Source organism: Girardinichthys multiradiatus, chromosome 17 (assembly GCF_021462225.1).
Source record: "Girardinichthys multiradiatus isolate DD_20200921_A chromosome 17, DD_fGirMul_XY1, whole genome shotgun sequence".
In the NCBI taxonomy this organism is placed as follows: Eukaryota; Metazoa; Chordata; class Actinopteri; order Cyprinodontiformes; family Goodeidae; genus Girardinichthys; species Girardinichthys multiradiatus.
Window position 1 is genome coordinate 21,062,650 of NC_061809.1, and position 27,004 is coordinate 21,089,653.

At 38.3% G+C, this 27,004-nt stretch overlaps 1 protein-coding gene across 11 annotated transcripts in view; it reads right to left on the minus strand.

Moving 5' to 3' along the window:
* The window catches only part of anks1b (ankyrin repeat and sterile alpha motif domain containing 1B), a 304,218-nt gene that overhangs the window by 49,393 nt on the left and 227,821 nt on the right, over positions 1 to 27,004 (minus strand). For 10 of the 11 annotated variants that reach the window (XM_047389441.1, XM_047389442.1, XM_047389440.1 and 7 more), the window contains 3 exons: positions 26,039 to 26,145; positions 10,627 to 10,725; positions 5,913 to 6,065 (listed from right to left, as the gene is read on the minus strand). In XM_047389441.1, the coding sequence (XP_047245397.1) occupies positions 5,913 to 6,065; positions 10,627 to 10,725; positions 26,039 to 26,145 (359 nt within the window). Of the gene's footprint in view, positions 1 to 5,912; positions 6,066 to 10,626; positions 10,726 to 26,038; positions 26,850 to 27,004 lie in introns of those variants that run through there. The other variant, XM_047389449.1, reaches the window with a different exon arrangement.

Sequence of the window (27,004 nt, forward strand, 5' to 3'; positions counted from 1 at the left end):
GAGACTTTGACCTTTCTAAAATTAATCCCACACAACTTTCATACATGAAAAAGAGCAATCTTGTCTACAGGGTTCCTAGTCTCGAAAAGCCTAGAATCTGTTTTTGGTATTTTTCAATTTACATGTAGAAAAGTCTGTAATTTACATGAAAAATATGTCAGAACGGTTTATCCAATATCCGATCCATGTTATTCTCAGACTGGTATGGAATACTATGGTAGTGCAACACTGAATAAGGAAGCTCACAATTTAGTTAGTTTAACTGAACTGATTTAATTCAATGCTTCAGTACAAAGGTTTCTTTCCATTTCAAAACCATTTTAGCCATCAGGATAAAAGGTTTATTCTGAAAAAACTGTAGATTCATACAATTGGTGTCCATGCTGCAGAACACCAACCAGAAGAGATTTAATCCTGTTTTATAAAATTCATATAAATAGTCTGTGCAGAATTTAGAGATCCTGTGTGTCCCCTTATAACAGATGACTGATGTATAGTTGAATTCACGTTTAAGGAATGAGATCATTATCACACACATAAACATGAGGATGTATTAACACTTTCCCTATGTCACATATGCATTCAGAGGAGTAGAAACAGCAGCAGCAGCGCAGTGAGTGGGCGATATCCCCTGTGCGATGAAACATCTTGCATCCCACATGCTTATATAACTCCCTCTCTACCTCCTCCAGCTGATCACTCATCACTTTATCCACTGCTGGGAAGTAAAAACATCACTTCTAGCACTGCTTTCCATCTCTCTCAGTCAAATCAGCCAAGCAGGCGCCCCACTGCAATTGAGCATGATTTCATTAAACTGTCGGCATCAAAGGCCCCTGTCAGTCAGATAGGATCAAGCTGCTGTAAATCACAGCTCCAGTGAAGATTTTAGGTCGTAAAAACTGAATAACAAACCCTGACTACATAATGATAACTCAGGCAATGAACCTACAGGTCCTTCTCAAAATATTAGCATATTGTGATAAAGTTCATTATTTTCCATAATGTCATGATGAAAATTTAACATTCATATATTTTAGATTCATTGCACACTAACTGAAATATTTCAGGTCTTTTATTGTCTTAATACGGATGATTTTGGCAAACAGCTCATGAAAACCCAAAATTCCTATCTCACAAAATTAGCATATCATTAAAAGGGTCTCTAAACAAGCTATGAACCTAATCATCTGAATCAACGAGTTAACTCTAAACACCTGCAAAAGATTCCTGAGGCCTTTAAAACTCCCAGCCTGGTTCATCACTCAAAACCCCAATCATGGGTAAGACTGCCGACCTGACTGCTGTCCAGAAGGCCACTATTGATACCCTCAAGCAAGAGGGTAAGACACAGAAAGACATTTCTGAACAAATAGGCTGTTCCCAGAGTTCTGTATCAAGGCACCTCAGTGGGAAGTCTGTGGGAAGGAAAAAGTGTGGCAGAAAACGCTGCACAACGAGAAGAGGTGACCGGACCCTGAGGAAGATTGTGGAGAAGGGCCGATTCCAGACCTTGGGGGACCTGCGGAAGCAGTGGACTGAGTCTGGAGTAGAAACATCCAGAGCCACCGTGCACAGGTGTGTGCAGGAAATGGGCTACAGGTGCCGCATTCCCCAGGTCGAGCCACTTTTGAACCAGAAACAGCGGCAGAAGCGCCTGACCTGGGCTACAGAGAAGCAGCACTGGACTGTTGCTCAGTGGTCCAAAGTACTTTTTTCGGATGAAAGCAAATTCAGCATGTCATTCGGAAATCAAGGTGCCAGAGTCTGGAGGAAGACTGGGGAGAAGGAAATGCCGAAATGCCAGAAGTCCAGTGTCAAGTAGCCACAGTCAGTGATGGTCTGGGGTGCCGTGTCAGCTGCTGGTGTTGGTCCACTGTGTTTTATCAAGGGCAGGGTCAATGCAGCTAGCTATCAGGAGATTTTGGAGCACTTCATGCTTCCATCTGCTGAAAAGCTTTATGGAGATGAAGATTTCATTTTTCAGCACGACCTGGCACCTGCTCACAGTGCCAAAACCACTGGTAAATGGTTTACTGACCATGGTATCACTGTGCTCAATTGGCCTGCCAACTCTCCTGACCTGAACCCCATAGAGAATCTGTGGGATATTGTGAAGAGAACGTTGAGAGACTCAAGACCCAACACTCTGGATGAGCTAAAGGCCGCTATCGAAGCATCCTGGGCCTCCATAAGACCTCAGCAGTGCCACAGGCTGATTGCCTCCATGCCACGCCGCATTGAAGCAGTCATTTCTGCAAAAGGATTCCCGACCAAGTATTGAGTGCATAACTGTACATGATTATTTGAAGGTTGACGTTTTTTGTATTAAAAACACTTTTCTTTTATTGGTCGGATGAAATATGCTAATTTTGTGAGATAGGAATTTTGGGTTTTCATGAGCCGTATGCCAAAATCATCTGTATTAAGACAATAAAAGACCTGAAATATTTCAGTTAGTGTGCAATGAATCTAAAATATATGAATGTTAAATTTTCATCATGACATTATAGAAAATAATGAACTTTATCACAATATGCTAATGTTTTGAGAAGGACCTGTAGTTATCAGCAGGCATGCTAATATTCACAAAAGGAGTGAGTTTAACAATTCAGCAGCAGCTTATTACTACAAAATGCAGAACTAGAACATTGCAAGGTAATGATAGGCCAGCAACACTGCACACGCTCTGTTTGCATTGTCAGCACACATTGCACAGTAATGAGAAATGCCCAGCGGGTATTCAGCATTGCACGGCATCCTTCTCACACAGGTAATCTTCACATCAGCTCAGGCTAACATAACCCAACAGGGACTGAGCACGTGCAGATACCGATGTATGTAGTCTCCTCTGCTGCATTTTATTTATTTATTAATTAATGTGTACATTTTTCCATGTGTCCTGTCATGGCATTTCAGGCACATGGAACATCCTTTGTCCTGTGTGGTGCGTTCTTTGAAGGATTTTGCATTGTATTAGCTGTAGGTTTGCATTTTGGGTCATGCCCAAAACACACATTTTACTCTAATAGTTAACCTCTGCAACGGTACAAAAACATCCCATTTACTAAATAGAAGAGAAATTGTTAAATCTACTTCTGTAAGTTTTATGTACATTTTTGAGAGTAACCGTGGGGATTGAAGTTTCAGGAAGCTAGTTATTACGAGAGGAAGTTCTATGTTTATTTGTTTGACTCTAAATTTGGACTGAAGAATAGATTGCAGTTGGTGATATTTAAAGAATGTATTTTGATCAGTGCCTTAAAAATCTTCTAAAACATAAAAGGGTATGATTTGTTTCCTTTAAATATGTACTCTAAGTAATTTATTCCTTTACTTTTCCATGTTGAAAGGTTAAGAAGCATATTAAGTGGAGAACACAAATTCACCCTGATATAAAATAGGCAACTCAGGATGAAAATCTGCTTTATTTTATCTAATCATTTATGGAAATGTTTGAGCAGTCACAAAAATATCTATAAAAACTTAAGCAGCGCTGGACCATATGTTTGAGCTGTTACAGTTTGATTTAGAAATCTAAATTGCCTCATTATGGGCATCACTGGCATTTATTTTAGGCATTTAGGTGCATTTGAGGTTTTTCTTGAGTAAACGTCCTGTAGCAAGATCCACCTTGGCTAGGGCTGCATAATATATTGCAATTCCAATATTTGTGTGATCCATATTAATTTGGACACTTGGGGGAGCAATAAATGTTGACTAGTGACAGGAGTTCACATTTTGCATGCCAGTGTACTTTTTAGCATGTTGGAATGTCACTTTAGCAGATACCCACACCTGAAGAAGATAACAGTGTTCAAGATGCTAAAGGTCACAGAAGAAACACATATAAAAATGTCAGGAGTGAGATGAATAGGTATTTATTGCAACTAATATTTTCAGTGCAATATTAACCTACAAAACTGATTCATAGCCATCAACAAGCTTCTAGTATGATTCAAGATGGATATTTGACCATTCTTCTTGGTAGAATTGATAAAGTTATTTTAAACTGGTTGGTTTCCTTGCATGGAACTGAGTCAAAGTCACAAAAAGTCAATTAAGGTTGGGGTCAGAACTTTTGAACGGCCATATCAGAAGCTTAATATTAGCCTGCTTCAGCATTCTAAAACCAATTTTGATGTGTGTTAGGAATAACATTTCCTTTTGGATCATGCATATATGTCCAAGTTTCAAATATTTGACCCAAATTGCCACCCTCAGAAGAACAATAATTGAAACAAATATTCAAGTCCAAGAATGCCATGAACTGGAAACCAATGTCATCATCCACAGTATTGTAAAAATTTGCCACTTGCCGTCATAGTAAAGTGTCTTCTAAAGAAATGGTTTATGGTCAGTTGAGACAAATATTGAGATAAATGGCCACAATGGCAGAAAGAATGTTAGGAGTTATAGTGAGGTTCTCAAACTTCAGAACACTGTACCAAGTGTCAAGGATGGTGGTATCATGCGAAGGGGCTGTGTCACTGCCAGTGGTGCTGAGGCATTGTACAAAGTTGGTGGAACATTGATGAAGGAGAACATTCTCAAATTCTTCAAGTTGGGCAAGTCTCTGGTTTTTAGTCTGTCATTTCTAGTGGAATTAAAACATCTTATTTTGCATAAAGGTTTGCTCCACATTCTGAATTTATTAATATGTCTTAGTTTCTGTAGTTCTGCTTTGACTTTTTTCCCCTCTTTAAATACAGCGTTTTTCTTGTAAATGTCATAGAGAAGATTTCCTGTTCCACTGACATTAAGCCTTTGTAATGGCCCTGGCCTCAAACATGTTAAAAATTTTACCCCATTATTAAAAGCCAGGTTTGTGCCAGAAAACCAAACAATTTCATTCAGCTCTAGCATTTCTGATAAGCAAACCAGACAAATGGCCAACCAGAATGATGCCAGACGTTTGTAACACAAAGCTTGTGATTAAGGCACAACTTTCTAAGAGATTTTAAGGTATTAGTGAGGGTGTATGTATACATTTCAGTTTGTACGCATAACTTGGATTCTGAGGATTAGGGAAAATCTATAATAAATCCAGACTTGTGCATTCAATTATTGATTTAAAAAAAACAACGAAGTTATATGTCGTATAACTTCGTTGTTTTTTAAAAAAAATCAACAATTCATCGCTGAAGCTTCAAAACAACAAAGTTATATGTTGTGGGGCTGCACAGTGGCACAGTTGGTAGCACTGTTGCCTTGCAGCAAAAGGTCCTGGGTTCAATTCCCAGTCGGGGGTCTTTCTGCATGGAGTTTGCATGTTCTCCCCGTGCATGCGTGGGTTCTCACCGGGTACTCCGGCTTCCTCCCACAGTCCAAAGACATGCCTGTTAGGTTAATTGGTAACTCTAAATTGCCCTTAGGTGTATGAATGAGTGTGTGCTTGGTTGTTTGTGTGTTGCCCTGCGATGGACTGGCAACCTGTCCAGGGTGTACCCCGCCTCTCGCCCATAGACTGCTGGAGATAGGCACCAGGTTCCCCATGACCCACTATGGAATAAGCGGTAGAAAATGACTGACTGACTGACTGACTATATGTTGTCTAATCATTTTTACCTGAACAAAGGACCTGTAAAATAAATTACTGAAGGCCAAAGACTATTATGGCCTCCATGCCTATGTTGAGTGTATGCAAGCTTCTGACAGGAACCATAAATCTAATTTTCCCCAAAAGATGAGGGTTGCACCTTTTATATCACTGAAAGACAAGAGTGCCTTTGCTTCATTTTGGATTATTTCCAGCTATTGGTTGACCGTTGTTGATGCAGCAGAATCATGAGTGCAGATTAACTACTATTCTCATGCTCCTTTTCTATAAAAGCACAATATGTGAGGTTAAAAGGTGAATTTTTTTTTTCCTTTGAGAGACATTTTCAGCATTGCAGAGTTGTGACACTTACATTGATCAGCTCGATCTCCCAGATCTTTTTGACCAGCTCCATGGAGGTGTAACCGTTGACAAGGAAAGATTTTGTGTAGTCGCCGAGCTCCAAAGACTCCAGCCACTCAGCCACTGATGTGGGGTTGTTGCCATCATAGCCCACAGGTCGGACCTTCAAACAGAAATCAAATGTTAAAAGGAGGTGGTTGTGGACAACCTTTCTCAAGCTAAATCAAAGATTTTGCAGGACATTTTTGGGTGATGAGAAAATTTCAAACCGTTCCCACAGTAAAACACAGTGTTGGCAGCATCATGGTGTGGGAATGATTTTCTCTGGCAGGCACTGACACATCAGAGCTAACAGGAAGCAAAGATTTTGCTAAATACAGCTGAATACAAATGCCAACACGCTTAAGTTAAATCTTAATCGCTTGATGAAAACACATTATGAGCTTTTATTGCATTTTATTCTCGCAAATTCATCGCTGGAGCTTCAACAAAGTATCTTTCAGGACTTTTGGTATAAACACTTGAAACTTAATACACTGCACAAGATAAGAGCAATAATTAAAATGGCGGAACCATTAAACCCACTTTTATGAGACAAAATTGCCACAAATAAATTGTAGCAACTATTATGAACAAAGCAATGAAATTAAGGCAAAGCTATTTGGATATCGGTGACAGCGTAACTGCACATTAATCTGTTAATTTTACCTGAACTTTAATGAAAAAGAAATCTGCTGTTTAAAGAAAATGATACCTAATAATAATTTTCTTGCGCAACAGAGCTAAAAAAGTTAAACAATTTTATGATTTAGCTTTTCCACTTCGTGCTACAGACTCCAAACAACCACCTACAAATACAAGAAATCTTTCTATATTTTTAATAGTAAAACCAAGTAAACAAGCTTCACTTTTGATGTAGGTCTGAATATGACATTAACAGTAGCGCACAGAGGGAGATACTTGGAGTGGAGCGGATAATTAATAATTCATTCACCTTTATTTTGACAGCCTAAAGAGCCCCAGAATTTGTTTTGCTTCAAACAAGCTTCCTACAACCTCCACCTCACATCCAGGATGTCTGTGACTGCACATCTCTGAGTTAAAAGGTTTCATCTCCTGTGCTGTTTGGAAAAGTTTAGTGTGTGTGAGAGGAGAGAAAATGGAGATCTAGTTTATCTCTGAGCTCAGACTCCTTTATGAATTGACTTTGAATCCCTGACTTGCATACACTCAATATTTGCAGTAACGAGTGCTGTAAGTGACATTATTCTTGATTTCAGTCGCATTCCAGTAAATTTGCCATTTCAAAATATCATACTTGAGACTCACATTTCCAGTAGTTTTTCATAGATTCTGGACCTCTAATTACAAAACATTTACTTATTTAGGCTTTACTAACTGTATGTTTGAAAAATCTTTATAAAACCCGTCCTATTGTAGCTCATATTTTACTGGTGATTCCACATGTTCTGCACTTTACATCTACCACATGGACTGCATTTAGACTTGAAATGGTTTGAGTAATAATCCAGAGGTGTGGACTCAAGTTACATGACTTGGACTCGACTCCAACTTAAGTCAATAATTCTATGACTATAGACTTGACTTGAAAAAATGTTCACAGACTTGTGACTCGACTTGGACTTTTACATCAATGACTTTGGACTTGAAATGGACTTGAACCTGTTTACTTGAAAAGATGTTTACCTAAAATCTAAAGTTTACATCACCTATTATTTAAAAAGTGCACACCATTAATTCATTACACTCATCTGGTATTTACAAACGCAGAACGTCTCCCTGTCATTCCACTCTCTGTCTGTATGAGTGCATGAGCTGCAGCACAGCAAATCAAATCAACCAGATGAAAAAAAAGCTCAAGACAAATATGCTCCCGAGAGTAATTTCTTTAGGGTACATAAACTACGGAGTCGCGAACTCAACAAAGAAGGAAATGCAATATACAAAACATGCAAGAAAAGAATCGCAGGCAGAGATGGAACAGCTTCCAACGTTATCTTTGAAGTTGCATAAAGAACAGTAGGTGGTACTTTTTTTAGCTATGATGAGAAAGCTGACTTTAGCTAACTTCGTCTTATTAGCAAATGCTCCCCGGGCTACGTTGATGATACTATTTGGCTTTAACGTGTATGCTATTTTTGTCATGCTATTATAAATCCAGTCCTACAAGCTCATCCAAGAGTAACGTGCAACTTGCTAGATCAGTATTGCCAGTGGATGACGAGCGGAGGTCCGTTTCAGAAAGCGGGTTCTGTACCTGAACTCAGGAAAGAAAATTTCTCCTCGTCTCCTCCCCATCATGATGCTTAAATGGGCCCGGTTTCATCAGAGGATCGATTGTATATTTGGAGACATCTGCGTTGGTAAATTATATTAATAAATAGATAGTTCACTGCAGTCAAACCATTAAGCAGTTACATAACTCTTTAAATGGCGGCCGGAGGGACACATGTACCCAGAACCCATTTCCAAGTCATCCAGACCATAATTTTGCTAGAAAAACAATAGAAAATCCAGTTACAGGTCCTTCTCAAAAAATTAGCATATTGTGATAAAGTTCATTATTTTCCATAATGTCATGATGAAAATTTAACATTCATATATTTTAGATTCATTGCACACTAACTGAAATATTTCAGGTCTTTTATTGTCTTAATACGGATGATTGTGGCATACAGCTCATGAAAACCCAAAATTCCTATCTCACAAAATTAGCATATCATTAAAAGGGTCTCTAAATGAGCTATGAACCTAATCATCTGAATCAACGAGTTAACTCTAAACACCTGCAAAAGATTCCTGAGGCCTTTAAAACTCCCAGCCTGGTTCATCACTCAAAACCCCAATCATGGGTAAGACTGCCGACCTGACTGCTGTCCAGAAGGCCACTATTGACACCCTCAAGCAAGAGGGTAAGACACAGAAAGAAATTTCTGAACGAATAGGCTGTTCCCAGAGTGCTGTATCAAGGCACCTCAGTGGGAAGTCTGTGGGAAGGAAAAAGTGTGGCAGAAAACGCTGCACAACGAGAAGAGGTGACCGGACCCTAAGGAAGATTGTGGAGAAGGGCCGATTCCAGACCTTGGGGGACCTGCGGAAGCAGTGGACTGAGTCTGGAGTAGAAACATCCAGAGCCACCGTGCACAGGCGTGTGCAGGAAATGGGCTACAGGTGCCGCATTCCCCAGACCTGGGCTACAGAGAAGCAGCACTGGACTGTTGCTCAGTGGTCCAAAATACTATTTTCGGATTAAAGCAAATTCTGCATGTCATTCGGAAATCAAGGTACCAGAGTCTGGAGGAAGACTGGGGAGAAGGAAATGCCAAAATGCCAGAAGTCCAGTGTCAAGTACCCACAGTCAGTGAAGGTCTGGGGTGCCGTGTCAGCTGCTGGTGTTGGTCCACTGTGTTTTATCAAGGGCAGGGTCAATGCAGCTAGCTATCAGGAGATTTTGGAGCACTTCATGCTTCCATCTGCTGAAAAGCTTTATGGAGATGAAGATTTCATTTTTCAGCACGACCTGGCACCTGCTCACAGTGCCAAAACCACTGGTAAATGGTTTACTGACCATGGTATCACTGTGCTCAATTGGCCTGCCAACTCTCCTGACCTGAACCCCATAGAGAATCTGTGGGATATTGTGAAGAGAACGTTGAGAGACTCAAGACCCAACACTCTGGATGAGCTAAAGGCCGCTATCGAAGCATCCTGGGCCTCCATAAGACCTCAGCAGTGCCACAGGCTGATTGCCTCCATGCCACGCCGCATTGAAGCAGTCATTTCTGCAAAAGGATTCCCGACCAAGTATTGAGTGCATAACTGTACATGATTATTTGAAGGTTGATGTTTTTTGTATTAAAAACACTTTTCTTTTATTGGTCGGATGAAATATGCTAATTTTGTGAGATAGGAATTTTGGGTTTTCATGAGCTGTATGCCAAAATCATCCGTATTAAGACAATAAAAGACCTGAAATATTTCAGTTAGTGTGCAATGAATCTAAAATATATGAATGTTAAATTTTCATCATTACATTATAGAAAATAATGAACTTTATCACAATATGCTAATTTTTTGAGAAGGACTTGTATTTGCATGCTTTTTTCATTCAATGTTTATTCTGGAAAATATTCTGGGAAGAATTGTCTTGCAGCGAAGTTTAATTGAACTGTACAATATAGAGGAGCAATGTCAGATTGACTTTTTTAAGTTCAGCTGCACTGGTTTCATCACGAGATAAATGCAGATTTAAAAAAGAAAGATCATGAATGACATTACGACCACCTGCCTAATGGTCTGTTTGTCTCTTCTTTTGCTTCTAAAACAGCTCTGATTCACCAACGTATGGACTCGACTAGACCTCTGAAGGTGTGCTGTGATATTGGGTAGCAAGTCGTTAGCTGCACATCCTTCAAGTCCTGTAGGTTGCGAGTTGGGGCCTTCATGTATTGGACTTGTAGCAGAAGATTTGTTGAATTTTAAATTGAGAGACCAACGACAAGCTCCTGATTCCCATTTTGGTAAATCCAAATTATTTTACACTTCTATTCTGTTTTTAGTCTTTTTTGTTACCTCTCCTGGCAACTTTGGCAAATAAAATAAGAATAAGAAAATTTAAAATTTTAAAATTTACCTGCAGCATTTATTATGATGCTATAATGACACAATAAACCCACTATACGTTAACTATGTGTGGAACTGACCCTGGGCAGCAGCCGTATGGCCTGCAGCAGGCGCTGTCTGTGAGCAGAGCTCAGAATTCCAATTTCCAGCAGGTCTTGGTCCTCCACCACATTGCTTCCCTGTAAAAAACAAAAATAAAAAAACAGACAAACTTAGAGTCACTAGCACTGACAATTTGATCCACATAACAGAGTTATCTGGCAAAATGATATTACAAACAAAACCACATTTGTTTAAATCTGTTTGAAAAACTAATGGAGAAACCTATCAAACTTGTCCATCTTAATATGGCTGACTTAGGTTTAAGTCAAATTCTCTGTTATAAATAAATTCAGAAAGTAGCTGGAGATTGTTGCTGCACATATAATTATACTCAATATATACATAAATAACGAACTAAATGTATATCCAAAATGTTCATTTCAATAATCTAACTTTTTAATACACTTAAAACTTGTCTTCAACAGCTCTTACATAAATAAAAAAGCTGATTCCTGTAGAAATACATGGATATGTTTAAGAGTTAAGCTTTTGTATGGAGACAACAATTTTATTACTACAAACGATACGATAAATATCTCAATGAAGCACTTGTCAGGAAGCAGTGATGAATTTCTGTGATAACTTCATCATTAAGAGGTTATAGTACATCAAATTTACAACCATTAATTGTATTCAGAAGATCTAATTAGTATAGAGTCCAGCTGTGTTTATGTTAATCCCAGTATTTATCCAGCTGCTTTGTGAAGGCCTCAGAGGTTTGTTAAAGAATATTGTGAACAAACATCATCCTGAAGGCCAAGGAGCATAGCAAACAGGTTAGGTATAAAGTTCAATGCAGGGTGAGGTAAAAACAATACCGTTAACAAGCTATTAGTCGTGCGCCATGAAAATTTCCTCTTTGTGTTAGAGTGGCAAGAAGAAAGCCATGAGAAGTCTTGTTTAATGTTTGCTAAAAGCCATGTAGGTGGATACTGAAAACATATGGAAGACAGACATAATGATGAAAATACAGTTTTTGGCCAATATGCAAAAACGTTGCATGGTGGAAAACTAACACCATCCCTATGGTGAAACAAGGTGGTGGCAGCATCATGCTGTGGAGGTGTTAATCTGCAGCAGGGTGAGGATTTAAATTCATGCTAAAGCTAGAATAAACCCTGTTAGAGGCTGCAAGACGTGAGGCTGAGGTGGAGATACAACAACCCTAAACACACAGCCAGACAGCTGCAATGGAATGGTTTATGTCTAAGCATACTCATGTGTTAGTATGGCCTAGTTAAAGTCCAGACTTAAATCCAACTGAGAATCTGTCGCAACACTTTATGATTAATATTCGCAGACATGCCTATTCAATCTGACTCAGCATGAACTATTTGGAAAGAAACTTTCTGTGAATTTCCTAAATAAAAATGAAAAAACTTTAACAAGCTATGAATCAATTTCTTTTCATTTTAACAAATGAACACCTGTTCAAGGCACTGTATGTAATGGGTCTATTATATAAACCTATATTTATGATAATGAGTTAGGGGCTAAAGCTAATTTTGTTCGTTGTAGACCATATCATCACACTTCAACTTCATTTAGGTTTTAGAAAACAAAATTAAAACTTCCTAATCAAAACCACTTCAAGCACTACCTCAAAGCAACCCATGTGTTTTGACATACAGTATGAAACAAGTCCAACACATTACAGATTTCTTTTTCCTGCAACTTTATGTTCTTAATCATGCAATAACTTGCAACTCAGGACACTAAACAACATAAGAGCAACTACTAAAAAGGCACAACATTAAAATCCATTTTTATGAGACAATATTGCTACAAATAAACTACAGTACAAGGGCCAGGTGTAAGAAAAAAAACAATTAGACATAAGACATAAGAAGCTAACCAGAGATGATAAATATGATCTTTTTAAATCAGACCATGCTGTTCAAGTACACCAGAGCCTGTACTTGGTATCACGCAGTGTTCACCTTTAATTACTCTAGCGGGAAGCCATGAGAGAGCTATCAGTCCTCACCCCTCTGGAGAGACAGAAAGAGATTCTCAGGCACACAGATAATTACAGGCAAGGCAGGATTCAGCACATAGTGGTGCATTACAAAGAACTCTGGGACAAAATATTATCAGAAAAAAAGATGATATTATTAAAAAACACATTCAGGGAAGGACTGAGAGCAGCATGAGGAAGACCTGAGGGTAATCCACCCACCAACAACTATTAACCTATCTGCATACTGGTCAAGGATGCAATGATTAGATCTGTCAGTCATTTTACATCTTTACTTCACATTAGCAGCATCAAAAATCATAAAAAAATAGAAAAAACATTTCCTGTTTTGCTTTTTTTTTTTAATCCAGACAACACTGTACTTTTGAAAGAAACACCTTGTTCTAAATCAGAGACATTTTCCCTCTAGATCTCCAAAAGGTGTTGTTCAGTTTTCACTACAGCGTTTCTGATTGTGGTGTTTCCCAAAATCAGTTGAAAAACACTCATCTTTAGCTTGAATGTCATATAAACTTTGTTCTTTTAATGGTTTATTGCAAATGGTCAAATTTATGTATATATGCTCAAATATACAGGTCCTTCTCAAAATATTAGCATATTGTGATAAAGTTCATTATTTTCCATAATGTCATGATGAAAATTTAACATTCATATATTTTAGCTTCATTGCACACTAACTGAAATATTTCAGGTCTTTTATTGTCTTAATACGGATGATTTTGGCATACAGCTCATGAAAACCCAAAATTCCTATCTCACAAAATTAGCATATCATTAAAAGGGTCTCTAAACAAGCTATGAACCTAATCATCTGAATCAACGAGTTAACTCTAAACACCTGCAAAACATTCCTGAGGCCTTCAAAACTCCCAGCCTGGTTCATCACTCAAAACCCCAATCATGGGTAAGACTGCCGACCTGACTGCTGTCCAGAAGGCCACTATTGACACCCTCAAGCAAGAGGGTAAGACACAGAAAGAAATTTCTGAACGAATAGGCTGTTCCCAGAGTGCTGTATCAAGGCACCTCAGTGGGAAGTCTGTGGGAAGGAAAAAGTGTGGCAGAAAACGCTGCACAACGAGAAGAGGTGACCGGACCCTGAGGAAGATTGTGGAGAAGGGCCGATTCCAGACCTTGGGGGACCTGCGGAAGCAGTGGACTGAGTCTGGAGTAGAAACATCCAGAGCCACTGTGCACAGGCGTGTGCAGGAAATGGGCTACAGGTGCCGCATTCCCCAGACCTGGGCTACAGAGAAGCAGCACTAGACTGTTGCTCAGTGGTCCAAAGTACTTTTTTCAGATGAAAGCAAATTCTGCATGTCATTCGGAAATCAAGGTGCCAGAGTCTGGAGGAAGACTGGGGAGAAGGAAATGCCAAAATGCCAGAAGTCCAGTGTCAAGTACCCACAGTCAGTGATGGTCTGGGGTGCCGTGTCAGCTGCTGGTGTTGGTCCACTGTGTTTTATCAAGGGCAGGGTCAATGCAGCTAGCTATCAGGAGATTTTGGGGCACTTCATGCTTCCATGTGCTGAAAAGCTTTATGGAGATGAAGATTTCATTTTTCAGCACGACCTGGCACCTGCTCACAGTGCCAAAACCACTGGTAAATGGTTTATTGACCATGGTATCACTGTGCTCAATTGGCCTGCCAACTCTCCTGACCTGAACCCCATAGAGAAACTGTGGGATATTGTGAAGAGAACGTTGAGAGACTCAAGACCCAACACTCTGGATGAGCTAAAGGCCGCTATCGAAGCATCCTGGGCCTCCATAAGACCTCAGCAGTGCCACAGGCTGATTGCCTCCATGCCACGCCGCATTGAAGCAGTCATTTCTGCAAAAGGATTCCCGACCAAGTATTGAGTGCATAACTGTACATGATTATTTGAAGGTTGACGTTTTTTGTATTAAAAACACTTTTCTTTTATTGGTCGGATGAAATATGCTAATTTTGTGAGATAGGAATTTTGGGTTTTCATGAGCTGTATGCCAAAAATAATCTGTATTAAGACAATAAAAGACCTGAAATATTTCAGTTAGTGTGCAATGAATCTAAAATATATGAATGTTAAATTTTCATCATGACATTATGGAAAATAATGAACTTTATCACAATATGCTAATATTTTGAGAAGGACCTGTATACATACAACTCTATATTTTAGTTTAAATTGAAGGTATGGATTTTGGAGCACTAGCATCTTTCTAGGTCAACATGCTAACCAATTTCCTTTCCTCTGAAGGGGACAATCTGGCTTAGATGGTGAACACGTAGACACAGCTAGGTGTTCCAACAGGACAATGATCCATAAAAATATCAAAACTGGTTTAGGAACAGATAAAGCGGCTACTAAAAATGTATGGACTATGCATTAAAGCTAAACAATTCAAAAGAACTCTAGCAATTCTGGCCAGAGCAGTGGTCAATGATCCAGCCAAAGTTAGGCCATGATGTTTGCTGTCAAAGCATGTGATTTCTCTGCAACTTTTCAATGCTGAATGTATACAAACTTCTGACCAGAACCGTAATGGGTGGATGGTCACTACCACAGTGCCTTGATGGCTTTGAGGCTGTCCTGAATACTTTGACGAACTAAGAAAGTTGGACTTTAAGAAAATAGATGACAAAATGTGGAATGTTAGTTGTGACATATGGGAGATTTCTTAGCAGAAGTCTTGGTGTAAAAACACAAAGGTCAGGAAAGAACAAACAACTCCTAAGTTACTTCACAAACTATATATATGGAATTATGGTAACTTAAACAAGGTTGATAAAGTAAACATCACCAAAAGAATGAGCAGACATATATAGATCATCCTGAGAATGATAAAACACAGTAAGGTACACGGACAGTTTTAATGTCTTCAAACTAATCAGAATATGCATTATATGTTATACTTCTGCCTAAACAAATGTGCAACTTGCATTCTTACGCACACTATGGTTTAGCATGTCAAGAACGTAATATATAAATGCATGTTTTCTAATTCCACTATTATAAAACATGCAAAGTATCTGGTATGTGCATTTAAATGTAAATCTTCAGGTATTTGAAGATAATCCCTGAAACTTGAGTCTCTCAATATAAAAGTTCGTAAGTGATCTTAGTTAAAATGTCCACTATTGCAATCTTACTTTTCCTATTAAATCACTGAAATCCAATATCCTTTGTAAAAATTTGAAAAATATGTTGAATCATGCAATTAAGGTATGGCTAGTCTGGTCTAATCTGTTGTTTTCATTAAAAATGCCCACTTAACATTGCTGCACTTAATTATAATTGGATTTATTGTACTTCCAATGTGCTTACTATTGTACTTCCTGTGGAGAAATAAAAATTATTTTTATATTTCTAAACAAAAAAGCTGCCAAAAGTACTGCAGCTGCTGTTGGCGAAAGTTTAGATATCAGTTTACTACAACTGGGAAACAAAATATCTCAAAAACCGTTATTCTTTTGCCTTATACTACCTTTATGTAACTCTCACAAAATGAAACAGAAGAGGTGACAGGAAATGTACACAATTTGTTTACAGGTAGCTTCACATTCACATTAAATCTAAAACCATGCAAACTAAATAGTGCTCCACATGCCATAATGTAAAACAAAGACTTTAATTTCAAAACTCAAACATGATTTCTGCTTTTATGAAATAGTATCAACACATGACAACAGTTGTAATCAATTTCACCTTAACCTTATCAAATATAAACAGCAATACATAATTATTTCTGATTAGGTTGAATATGTAGTGCAGGTAGTCCAATATGCACAAAGTGACTGGTGGAATAAACTCACTGTGTTCAGTTAGTCTTAGCACATCAGTTTACCAATCCAAAACTGTTTTAGGTGAACTGTCACAGCTGGAGATTTATATGTTGTCTGGAATAAAGAGCAACCCTTTGAGATTCAGGCTATTTGTACTATGTGTAGGCACACTGAAAAACATGGAACTCATGGACCTTTTCTTCTGCCTTTCTGTATAAATTTGTTTTTCCAACAATGTTGTATTTTACACAAACCGTTAGGTTTAGGACAGTGCATCTGCTTCCTGGTCTCATTCTGATTGTGTCTGCAGGAAATGTCGATATAAGAAATAATGCACCTACGTATTGTTATATGTAGTTCTTTAAAACAATTAATTCCATAAACAATTGTAAAAGGTGTCTGATGCAACTTGTAATAAAAACTGGAGTCGTATTCTTGATGAAGAGATGCATCATCACACAACTCGTTTATCCTCTAAAGATTTTAAACAGTTGCCTAGTACTTTCACCAGGTTAGAAATGTCTTCTGAAGTTAGATGACCAAACTGAGGTGTTTTGTCACCAGGCGCTTCTTAGTGATATAGCGAACAAAATTAATTAGTTTTTTTTTCCCCATCCAACCAATTCCAGTACCAAACCACGGCCAGTACTACCCAGCAGTATTTACTTCAGTTTTTCTAATACTAAGCCAGAGGTTCTTGCACCTAATAACTGGTACTATAAGTTTCTATGTGACATTATGGAATTATTCCAAAATTGGAAACCTTCCATGGGGAATTTATTGGAATAAACTGGTAATTAAACGAACTGTATCTTATTCAATATTATCATTTTGTTTTGTCACAGTCAAATATCCACATGATACCTTCAAGTTCAACATTAATAGCGTGCATCAAATATATTTACCAGCTTTTGGTTCCATTTTTGAAAGGTTTTAGGACTCAAGTGAACCACAGTTAGAGCCATTATTCCCAAATGGCATTACTCTAAAAGAGGACCAGTCATTCTCTTGGGAGGTCACAAAGGATCCCAGAACAACGTCTACAGCACTGCAGGCCTCACCTGCCTCAGATAAGGTCAGTGTTCATGATTCAACAATAAGAAAGAGAATATGCAAGAATGGCATCCATTGGTGAGTTTCTTATCTTTTCTGATCAGTGAATGCACCATACATAAGTGCCAATAACAACACTATTTGGTATGGAAGTCATTACTAAGAGGAAGACACAGAATTTGCCATTTTCAGAATTAGTGCAATGTTTAAAATGCAGAGGAAGCACAATGTTTTTTTTAAAGGAAATTGAGTTTAGCCATAACAAAGAGCTAGTTTGGCAGATGCTGGTCATTTCACTCCCTCAGCATTTTCATTGTTCTGCCTTTAGTGACAAAATGCCTAAGAAAGTTTAAAATGTTACAGCTGTACACTTTTTGTCTTTGTAAAAATACAAACACTGCTCTCTCACACTGTGTGTCATCACATCTAGTCCTGACAATTACTGGTTGCTCACAGCCAGAAAGATTAATAAAATACATGCATTTAATGCGGTATATTATAGTTCTTTAAGAAAATAATGGATGTATAAATTAGTTAAACATTCATTTTACTTTCTAGCTCAGAAACAAATAAGCCATGGGTATAATTTGACCTCATATTTTATTTTTTTATGCCTCATGTGAAATGAGACAGTCATTTGATATTTTTTGCAGAAAGTTGAAAACATTTGCACAGATCAATGATCCCTTAAAGCCGAGATATGTTCTCAGGGAAAATTAGTCCAAATTGATCTCCAGGGCTTCACCAGTCTGCACCTGAGCTGACTAAGTAACTACAGGGAGCAGCTGATTGGACTCATTTCGCAGCTGAACGTATTACTCTCGCCTTCAGTTCCTCCGAGTTGTGCGCCGGCTCCTCTGTAACAAAATGCAGTTCACAGATCAGCTCCCAGGCTGATTAATAGCGGTGGAGTCCCCATGCTACAACTTCACAGCAGAGTAACAACTGTCAGAGCGAGACCAGAGTATACTGTTGGAGACTGGGGTGCTGGGGTGGAGTGTGGATCTTCAAAGGCATGACTAATTGCTTTCTGCTGTGGTCCTGATACAGAGAGATGAAGATCCTGAATGTTTCAAATCTTTATTGAACCTATTTCGTCTGCCTTTACATTAGCTCTGTCCTACATGTGTCCATTTTCCAGCACTGGTATACATCCTAACAGTTTGTTCTGCAGTAGAAGTCATGGTAAGGCTGTCCTTAGCTCATGGTATTTTGACCACACTGCTTGAAAACAGGACCACAGTGGGCAACAAATTCTCAGAACAAAGAGGTTTAAAGTCAAGAACATTGGCAGAGCGCTGAGACAAAATTAAAGATGGTGTAACAACTAAATAGCTTGACAGCCATCATCATCATTCACATACCAAATGGAGAGCTACAAATTATGCTTGGCCCATTATGTCTCCTGTTGTTTTTCACTCTTCCATTTCTTTTCATGGTTGTTTTAATTTCTAGTCTTCTCTTCTAGTTTATCATCTGTTTTCTGCTTTCAAGCAGGCTTGTCTTGCTTCCACAAAAATGTTTCTTTAAGCACACCACAGTCTCAAGAACTTCTCCTTTACGATACATTTCCTTTTGACAGGCGTTAGAGGCGACTCTCCCACCTGAATCCCTAACTAAGAATGTTCTTTGAAAACACATTTTATTCGACTTTTCTTTGGACAACAGCTCTGGGTGAAATTACATTGATCGGTAGCATCTCTAATCTTTAAGGTATCACACAATCACAGTCCTGCTGATTTAGTACTGTGATAAAATAATCCAAAAAAACATATTCAGTTAAGTTTACTTTTTCATTGTAAATCATAAAAAGCATTATTTAACTAAACATCCATGTTTGTTGTATCAAGTGTATTAAGCATACCTACATTGACTAATATCTTTACAAATGCTAAAATTGTAATAACACCAGAGCACAACACAGTAACCTTTCTAAATTGATTTAAATCCTAAAAATGTATTGTTTGTAGTTTAAGAACAAGCTATTGGTATGTTTGTGGTATCCAACAAATTACACACATCTTATTGTTTTTGAGACATCACAAAAGTTACAAATAAATAGGATAAATAGCTTAGGGCTGAAAAGTGGCTCTCGTGGTACCTCCATAGATTATTTCAAGCCATTTTGACCTGTTTTTTGTTTCTTTGCATAAAGTGGTTACTGTTGTTGTATCCTAATTTACATCTATGAATACTGCAACTGATTACCCTCTATGTTTATAGAGCTGGTGATGTTTTATAATATTTCCATTAGTGTCATTGGTGTAGCTGTATTTGTTCGAAAATCATAGTAAATGTGTAATAACAGACTTTTTATCAGTGAAATCCTCAAACTTACAAACACAACGTTTTTCTAGTATATTTGGGAGTTGTCAGAGTAATGATACAAGCCTTATAATTCAATTGTTTTCTGTTTTTTGTTTGGTGGGATAACTACATGGATATAACTTGCTGTGTACAGATATTTGGAATATTTATAATGAAATCTTGGTTTAATATTAACTACTGAGCTGACGTTTAAAGCATCAGCGTCTGCTACATCACATTAAAGCCGCAAGGCCCCAAAAATGACAATGTGATTATGTTTATAATACATTTGAAACAGGTAAAGTTAGCTAGGTCGTGAATGTCTGCTTCTTGCAGACATCTGACGTCTGGGAAATGTTTAGCAGACTCCTCAATGCTTCTGCCATCATACACGCCTGACTGACAGCTCTGGTCAACAAGTGAGGGGGAGGGGGAGGGGGGGGGGGGGGTAATGCTTCTTTACATTACATATTACTGGAGATGTTTTTAAACAGCAGGAACAGTTGGACACAAATATTTTGGAGGCCTCCAAATGTGACTTTTTAAAGTTGTGGTAAAGGCTGAAACCAGAAACCACAATGTGCGTGTCTAAAAATCGTAATGTGAAATATTGCAGAAAAACTGAATTATCATTTTTTAGGGAGACTGGTTAAGGCAAAAAAGTAACTGGAAAACCACAGCATACTTTTGTGTCTACAGTTTTACAACAAAAAACTTTTTGTGTCATTAGCATAATTGTCAGAATCAAAGCATTTTCCAAAACGTATATTAAGTTCAGAACACCTAAATTGGGCGCAGCTCATTTTTGCCACTTAGTTTAGCAGTTTTAATCATTTCGTACTCAACTTTTTCAAGAAAGGAGGTCTTTGCCCTTGGACGTTTCACACCAGGTATGTGTCCCATCGTACCTGCCTAAGGGACACATCAGACCTAATTTGTCAGTTGATTATTGGAAAGCAGGTTTCCAAGGTTTACCTTGTCTGCTGTAAGGAATTTAAAAAAACTCAAATAAATCCACTTCTTTAGCAGGAGATTGCTTATGGTTATTTTGATTTGTTAAGGGGACATAATCTGTAATATTCATAAGAATTAAGTTCAAATAAGGATCAGCAGGGTAAAATATACAGCTCTTAGAAAGTAAAATATTATCCAATTAAAATATGCATTTTTAAGAGTATTCATCTAAAACAAAAAGATCTTCCGAAAGAAATGGACTTCAACTCAAGGACTAAATGCTAGTACAAAATTGTTTATTTATGGGTACGAACTAGGATTAGGAAAAGCTAAAATAGCAAGAGTAAGTTCAAGATGGGCGCTTGAATTAGTGTAGGGGTCAGTCAGTAAAGATACTGCCACCTAAAAATCTTTATAAACAATTTAAATGTGTCTGATTTTTACAAAATCTTCTATCTGCTGGTGTCAGGCATTTCTACTGGGATATTAATTCACATTGACTATTATTAGTTTCTGTCTTGTGTCATTTAGAAGAAATGCAGTCCATACCCTTCCACTCCTTTTTAATTTGACCATCAATCCAGCCTCACTTGTCCTCTACTGGCTAGTTAAAGCAGTCAGACATGCCCTCTTTAACGACCCCTTTAGCTGAGAACGGTAATGGTAGATTGGATCACTGCGTTCATTTGCATGTACCCTCCTGCAGCTTCATTTTCATACAGACACAAAGATGTAAATCAAGGTCAAATTCATTTGCAAAAGCAATCAGTTCTGCAGATGAACTTGAACTGTCCCTGAAATAGAGGACAAGAAGCTTGTACTTTTAAATTCATTCACTTTTGTGGTTTGAATTTGGTATTTAACCTAATTTCCCAGAACTGTATCTGTGACAAAGTGAATTTGACTCTAAGCTCTCTTAAAAGAGGCTACACTGAATAAGTGGTGTTCTGAATTACTGAGATATCTCTGTAGTACGAATTAGGGTGTTATTCTGAATTCAAGTGTCAGAATAGATTTGTTTAGCATGTTTAGCCATAAATAGTAGCGTTAAAACCTCTACTGAGCAAAAGGGACTCCAACAAAAAAAAAAACTTTAAAGCCAAGAGCAGTGCCACTCAGAAAGGAATCTTTGAAGTCGCTGATATTTGCAAAACTTTTTTTTAATCTAAGCTCTTTTTGATTTGCATTCTAATAAAAATATATTTAAGAGTCTATGATGGAGGTATTTTACTTTACATGCCTTATTTAATAGCTACATCACAGAAATCAGTACCTGATGAAAAGTGAAGACATTTCAATATGTTTCTATGCTAACAAGTAATTATATTACCTACCCCTGAGATCCATGAATTAACAAAGAGATCAGTGTATGCTTAGTTATGCCAGGCCGCAACACACCATACTTATTACTTTTAGTATTAGTATGATGGAAAATCAGGCTGTTGAAATATGTTCTCTAACAGTTTTTACTGCACCAACCTTTTGGATAGGAACTGATTATTTTTATACTGTTGCAAAAAATCCAAAATACAATTTGTTACATTGGAAACATTCTCTGCGCCTTCTGAGTATGGAAAAAAAAAAAACTAGATGTTTTTAAGGAAATAAGGCTTAGCTTTAGTAGGACAGATTATATAACTCATTCAGGGATCCACCAGGTACTTCAGGTAACTGGGTTTAAAAGGCCAATGAAGGATTATAATGCTACTTAAGCTACAAATTACAACTAAACTTCATATCTTTATTCTAAACAATAAAATTAAATCTCTGCACTCTAAAAAATCTTAATATTGCTGTCTACGGTGTTGTGATGCTGTATTTCCCTTGTATAGATTTCAGAGTAAACCCACATAAATTCTAAGATAAATCTATGAATTATAATTGTATTTATTAAAGAAAAAATGCAAACCAAACCAGTTTGGTCACCTATGAAAAACATTAAACTGGGTCAATGGGTTTCAGTTGACTACAAAAACCTTAGATATGGCTTTGCAACCCTTTTTCAGACAGATGGAGCTCCGTGTTTTTTAAATCTGGGCATGATGCGTTGCTTTTTAAGATCTTTTAGCCTACTTTGTCTTGTCAGACAGGATCTGTTTAAGAATTTCTTCATTCTACAGCTCCGACAGGTGTGGCCAATAAAACTGGTATAGAAAGTTAATTCATAGTTAATTCATGATGAAATAGGGTAAGATTGGTTTGATTGCTTTTCCTCCTAACACATCATTTGAAAATGGCTTTTTTTATTTGCTAGGGGTTATCATTATACTCGTACTCGTACTCGTCATCTTCCGCTTATCCGGGACCGGGTCGCGGGGGCAGCAGACTCAGCAGAGACGCCCAGACGTCCCTCTCCCTCCTCCAGCTCCTCCGGGTGGAGCCCAAGACGTTCCCAGGCCAGCCGAGAGACATAGTCCAGGAGGCATCCGGTATAGATGCCCGTGCCACCTCAACTGGCTCCTCTCGATGTGGAGTAGAGCCGCTGCTCCTCCACATCGAGAGGAGCCAGTTAAGGTGGTTCCTCCACATCGAGAGGAGCCAGTTGAGGTGGTTCCTCCACATTGAGAGGAGCCAGTTGAGGTGGCTCCTCTCGATGTGGAGGAGCAGCGGCTCTACGCCACATTGAGAGGAGTAGAGCCGCTGCTCTACTCCACATCGAGAGGAGTAGAGCCGCTGCTCCTCCACATCGAGAGGAGCCAGTTGAGGCGGCTCCTCCACATTGAGAGGAAAATGTTCTAGAAAATGTTCTATATTTAGAACATTTTCTAGACTCAACAACAAACACCAGGAGGTCAGAAAATTCCCACATTTCTCTAAACCACATATAACTGATTTGCAAACCAGTCTTATATATGCAAATGCACAAATCAATATGGGTCAATTGGATACATTTCTAATAATGAAAATACATTTGACCTCTAAATTTAGGCATGTTTTCAGGTGAATGAGATTTACTTTTAAATAGGTGTCAATTTAGACTACATTACAGTCACCAAAACAAAATAAAAAGAAATGCATATTAAAGATGGACAGACATTGTGTTAATATCCATAGGTTTTAAATAAATGCACTCATACAATAAGAGTTGAAAATTAACTCTTAATTATCAAACAAAAAAAAGTAAAAACCTAAAACATCTTGAGCTACATATAGTTCTCGAACTAGATTTTAATTTTATCTTATATAAGGAGACCTTTTGGTAAAATTGAAAATCACAGCATGTCTAATGGGTTTATTTCATTATTAAGATAATTTATAAACTCAAAACAGGTTGGCTAAAAAATGTAGGCAGATCAAACTATGTTTTCTCTTCACCATATATATTAAAAGGTCCCCTAAAATAAGAAAAATAAATTGAATGAGAAATAATCGAATAAAACTGAAATAAAACATTTTCTATACCGTTTAATTAAAAATTGTTGTTTGATGGCTAAAGTCATTAGTAAAGGAGGTAAGGGGGCTCCAGACCTCTTTCTGAACCCTGATGGACAGAGTAACTTAATTAACAGCAACTGTAGTAGCTAAACAGTATGATGAGCTAAAATGTTAGCTGTAGCGCTGCCATTAAGGAAAGAATTACCAAAACCCAAATCTTTATTGGTTGTTTATATTTACATACAGGCTAGCATTAGCAATGCAGCTCAAATAGGAAGTTAGAAAAGCATTTTAAAACTCATGAGCCACTGCAACAAAAGTTGAGGAATTGTTCAGATTTTGTTTAGTAAACTTAATAGTAACGTTGTACATGCAGCAGCAAAGAACAATGTCATTTTTTTATTAGCGATAAACATTAGCTTTAGCACTGTCATACAGAAAGAAAGTACCAGTTGAAATTGTATCTTTACCAGAGAGCGCGAGACTTTTAGCAACTAACTGGAAGCCTGAACAAAGTCCAGTAAACACGTTTTGTGTTATTGTTTGAGTTTTTCTCCTTTGCCAATCACGATTTGGAAATGTAGGCTTTTTGAAAGATCTCAGAGATAAGTTAAAGTTTCCACTCCACTGTAAATACACATTGAGATGGCTGTTCACAGTTATTATTGCTATCCATGCTAATAATGCTTATTAATGTAAGATGCTAAAGACAGTTTAAAATGTCAACTGTACATAATTTTCTCTTTGTTTTGAAAAGTAAAACCTTATTTTACAATGACCCCTCTCTTACACACGGTGTGACATTGCCTCTGCTCCTAATAAAATTACTTAATGACCGTTTGGGGCACAAAAGTTACAAACTATGTAGTTTAAAATTTGCATATTAGTCCAAAGGTGGAGAGACTATAGTTCAAGTACAGATTTTTGGCATTTTTGTTCTGTTTAGAGTTCTTTAATGCTGAAAGTATAAGAAGAAGCAGCTAAAAGTCTCAAACAAATAAATAATGCTTAACCAAAGTATTTGCAACAACTTCTTATTGATTGGAGCAAAAACACACAGATGAATGGTGATCAGGTGTGAAAATAACACAAAGAAATAAAGAAAATTTGATTTGTTTGCAGTAACTAAAGGAACGGATGTAGGTCACACAGAGCGGAGGAGCGCAATACAGGTACAAAAATGCCTGGACAGATTTCCTCAGGTGTTTGTTTTCGTACCAGAGACAACAGAATTCACTTGTGTTTAATTTATGTTAAATGGAAATAAAAAATGCAGTGCGTTAATTTCAATCAGTCAAAACTTGTTGCCATTTTAAAGTTGGCTCCACCAGAGCAGTACCAATCTCCAGGGAAACTCATATAGTCAGCATCTTTGCGCTTTGTGTATTTCTGCCTCTGCTGCAGTTTCTCTCAATTTAACTTCATCGCATCTCCTTATCCCTCTCCATTTCTCCTTATTTTCAACTTCTGTGTTCAGTGTTATCATTGTATAGCGTCCCTCACTGATACACATAATTTAAAATTTAAAATGACCCGACGAGTCTGTCCTATGCCACAGCCCAGAGTCGCCGGACCAAACTGAGAGGATCAGTTCGTTTTTATAGCCACATGCTACAGGTGGTTGGAAGCACAAAATCTCTGCAAAAACCACTCATGCTCTCAAAACATCAATGCAGCATAAGTCTGTAATGTGTGCAGTTAGAGCTAGTGGTGAAGATATGTTGAAGGATTTCTGTGCGTAGGAGGGACTTCACATGGTATCAGTAGGGAGAGGCAGCAGTGATTGAAAGAAAAGACTGATGAATACAGAGGAAATACAAAAAAAGAAAGAAATCTAACCAATTACACATGTGGATGATGCAAAAACAGGCAAGCAACTCTAATCCTTGCAAAAAAGATTATTTCCATTCAACAGCTTACCTAAAAATCAAATTTAAAACCTGAAAACACTCACCATGAACTGGACGTTGTCAAATCCGTTGGCCAGCAGGTGGTTCTCATATTGGACCAGACCGATGGAGTCCAGCCACTGTCCGATGGACTGCAGTGGGCAGCGGGGACCTATGAGGGGGTGGAGGGGCAAACGCTTTAGTAGGGAGTAGCCATCCACGCGGTAGCAGCGGCAGTCCGGCTGAGACAGCTGGCACTGCCACATCATATTATGGCGGGCAAAGTGGCTGTCGAAAGAGCCCGCCATGCTTTTTTAGGAATCTTTTAGCAAGGTAAAATTAAGGGAGGGCAGGTAGAGGGAGGGGAAAGGGTGAAAAGAGGGAAGGAAGAAGCTAGGCAAGGAGCATGGTGGGGTTTGATGGGGTCAGCATGCACGGAAGCCAAGCAGGTAAAGTGCAGATGTCCAGATGTTCTCTGAATCCAGTCAGAGGGAGAATAATAAGCAGAGGGTGAAACTGAAAGTTGCATCCACAAAAGAGCTCCTTTCCTGTGGGGTTAATCCTGCCAGAAATTTGGTGAATGTAGATCCGTGTCTGTCGTGCAAAGCGCAGCAGCAGCCGCTCTCAGTTCAGCTGTTGCGCTCGCTTGTCGCTCCCTTGAGCTGGTGTATATGTGTGTGTGCGCCAAAGAGAGAGCTGCTGCGTTGTAGATTTCTCTTTATCAAGTACTCCCACTCTCATCTGTATGCTTCTGCAGTCTCCCCTCTCTCTCTCCCTTTTTTCTCAGCTCTGCCTCCCCCCTCCTCACCAACTTCCCTCTGGTCTCTATCTTCCCTCAGTGGTGATCGACACCCTGCCGTCTCTGCTGCTATACATATATCTGCCTCACTCCGTTGATAATGGCCACCACAAAAGTTCCAGCTTCTTTGTCTTTCAGCCAGAATCCCTCCCACACACCCACACACACACCATCCTGAGTGAATACATGTAGCTCCGCATGTGCATGTTTGCCTCTGTGGCGTGATATGTAT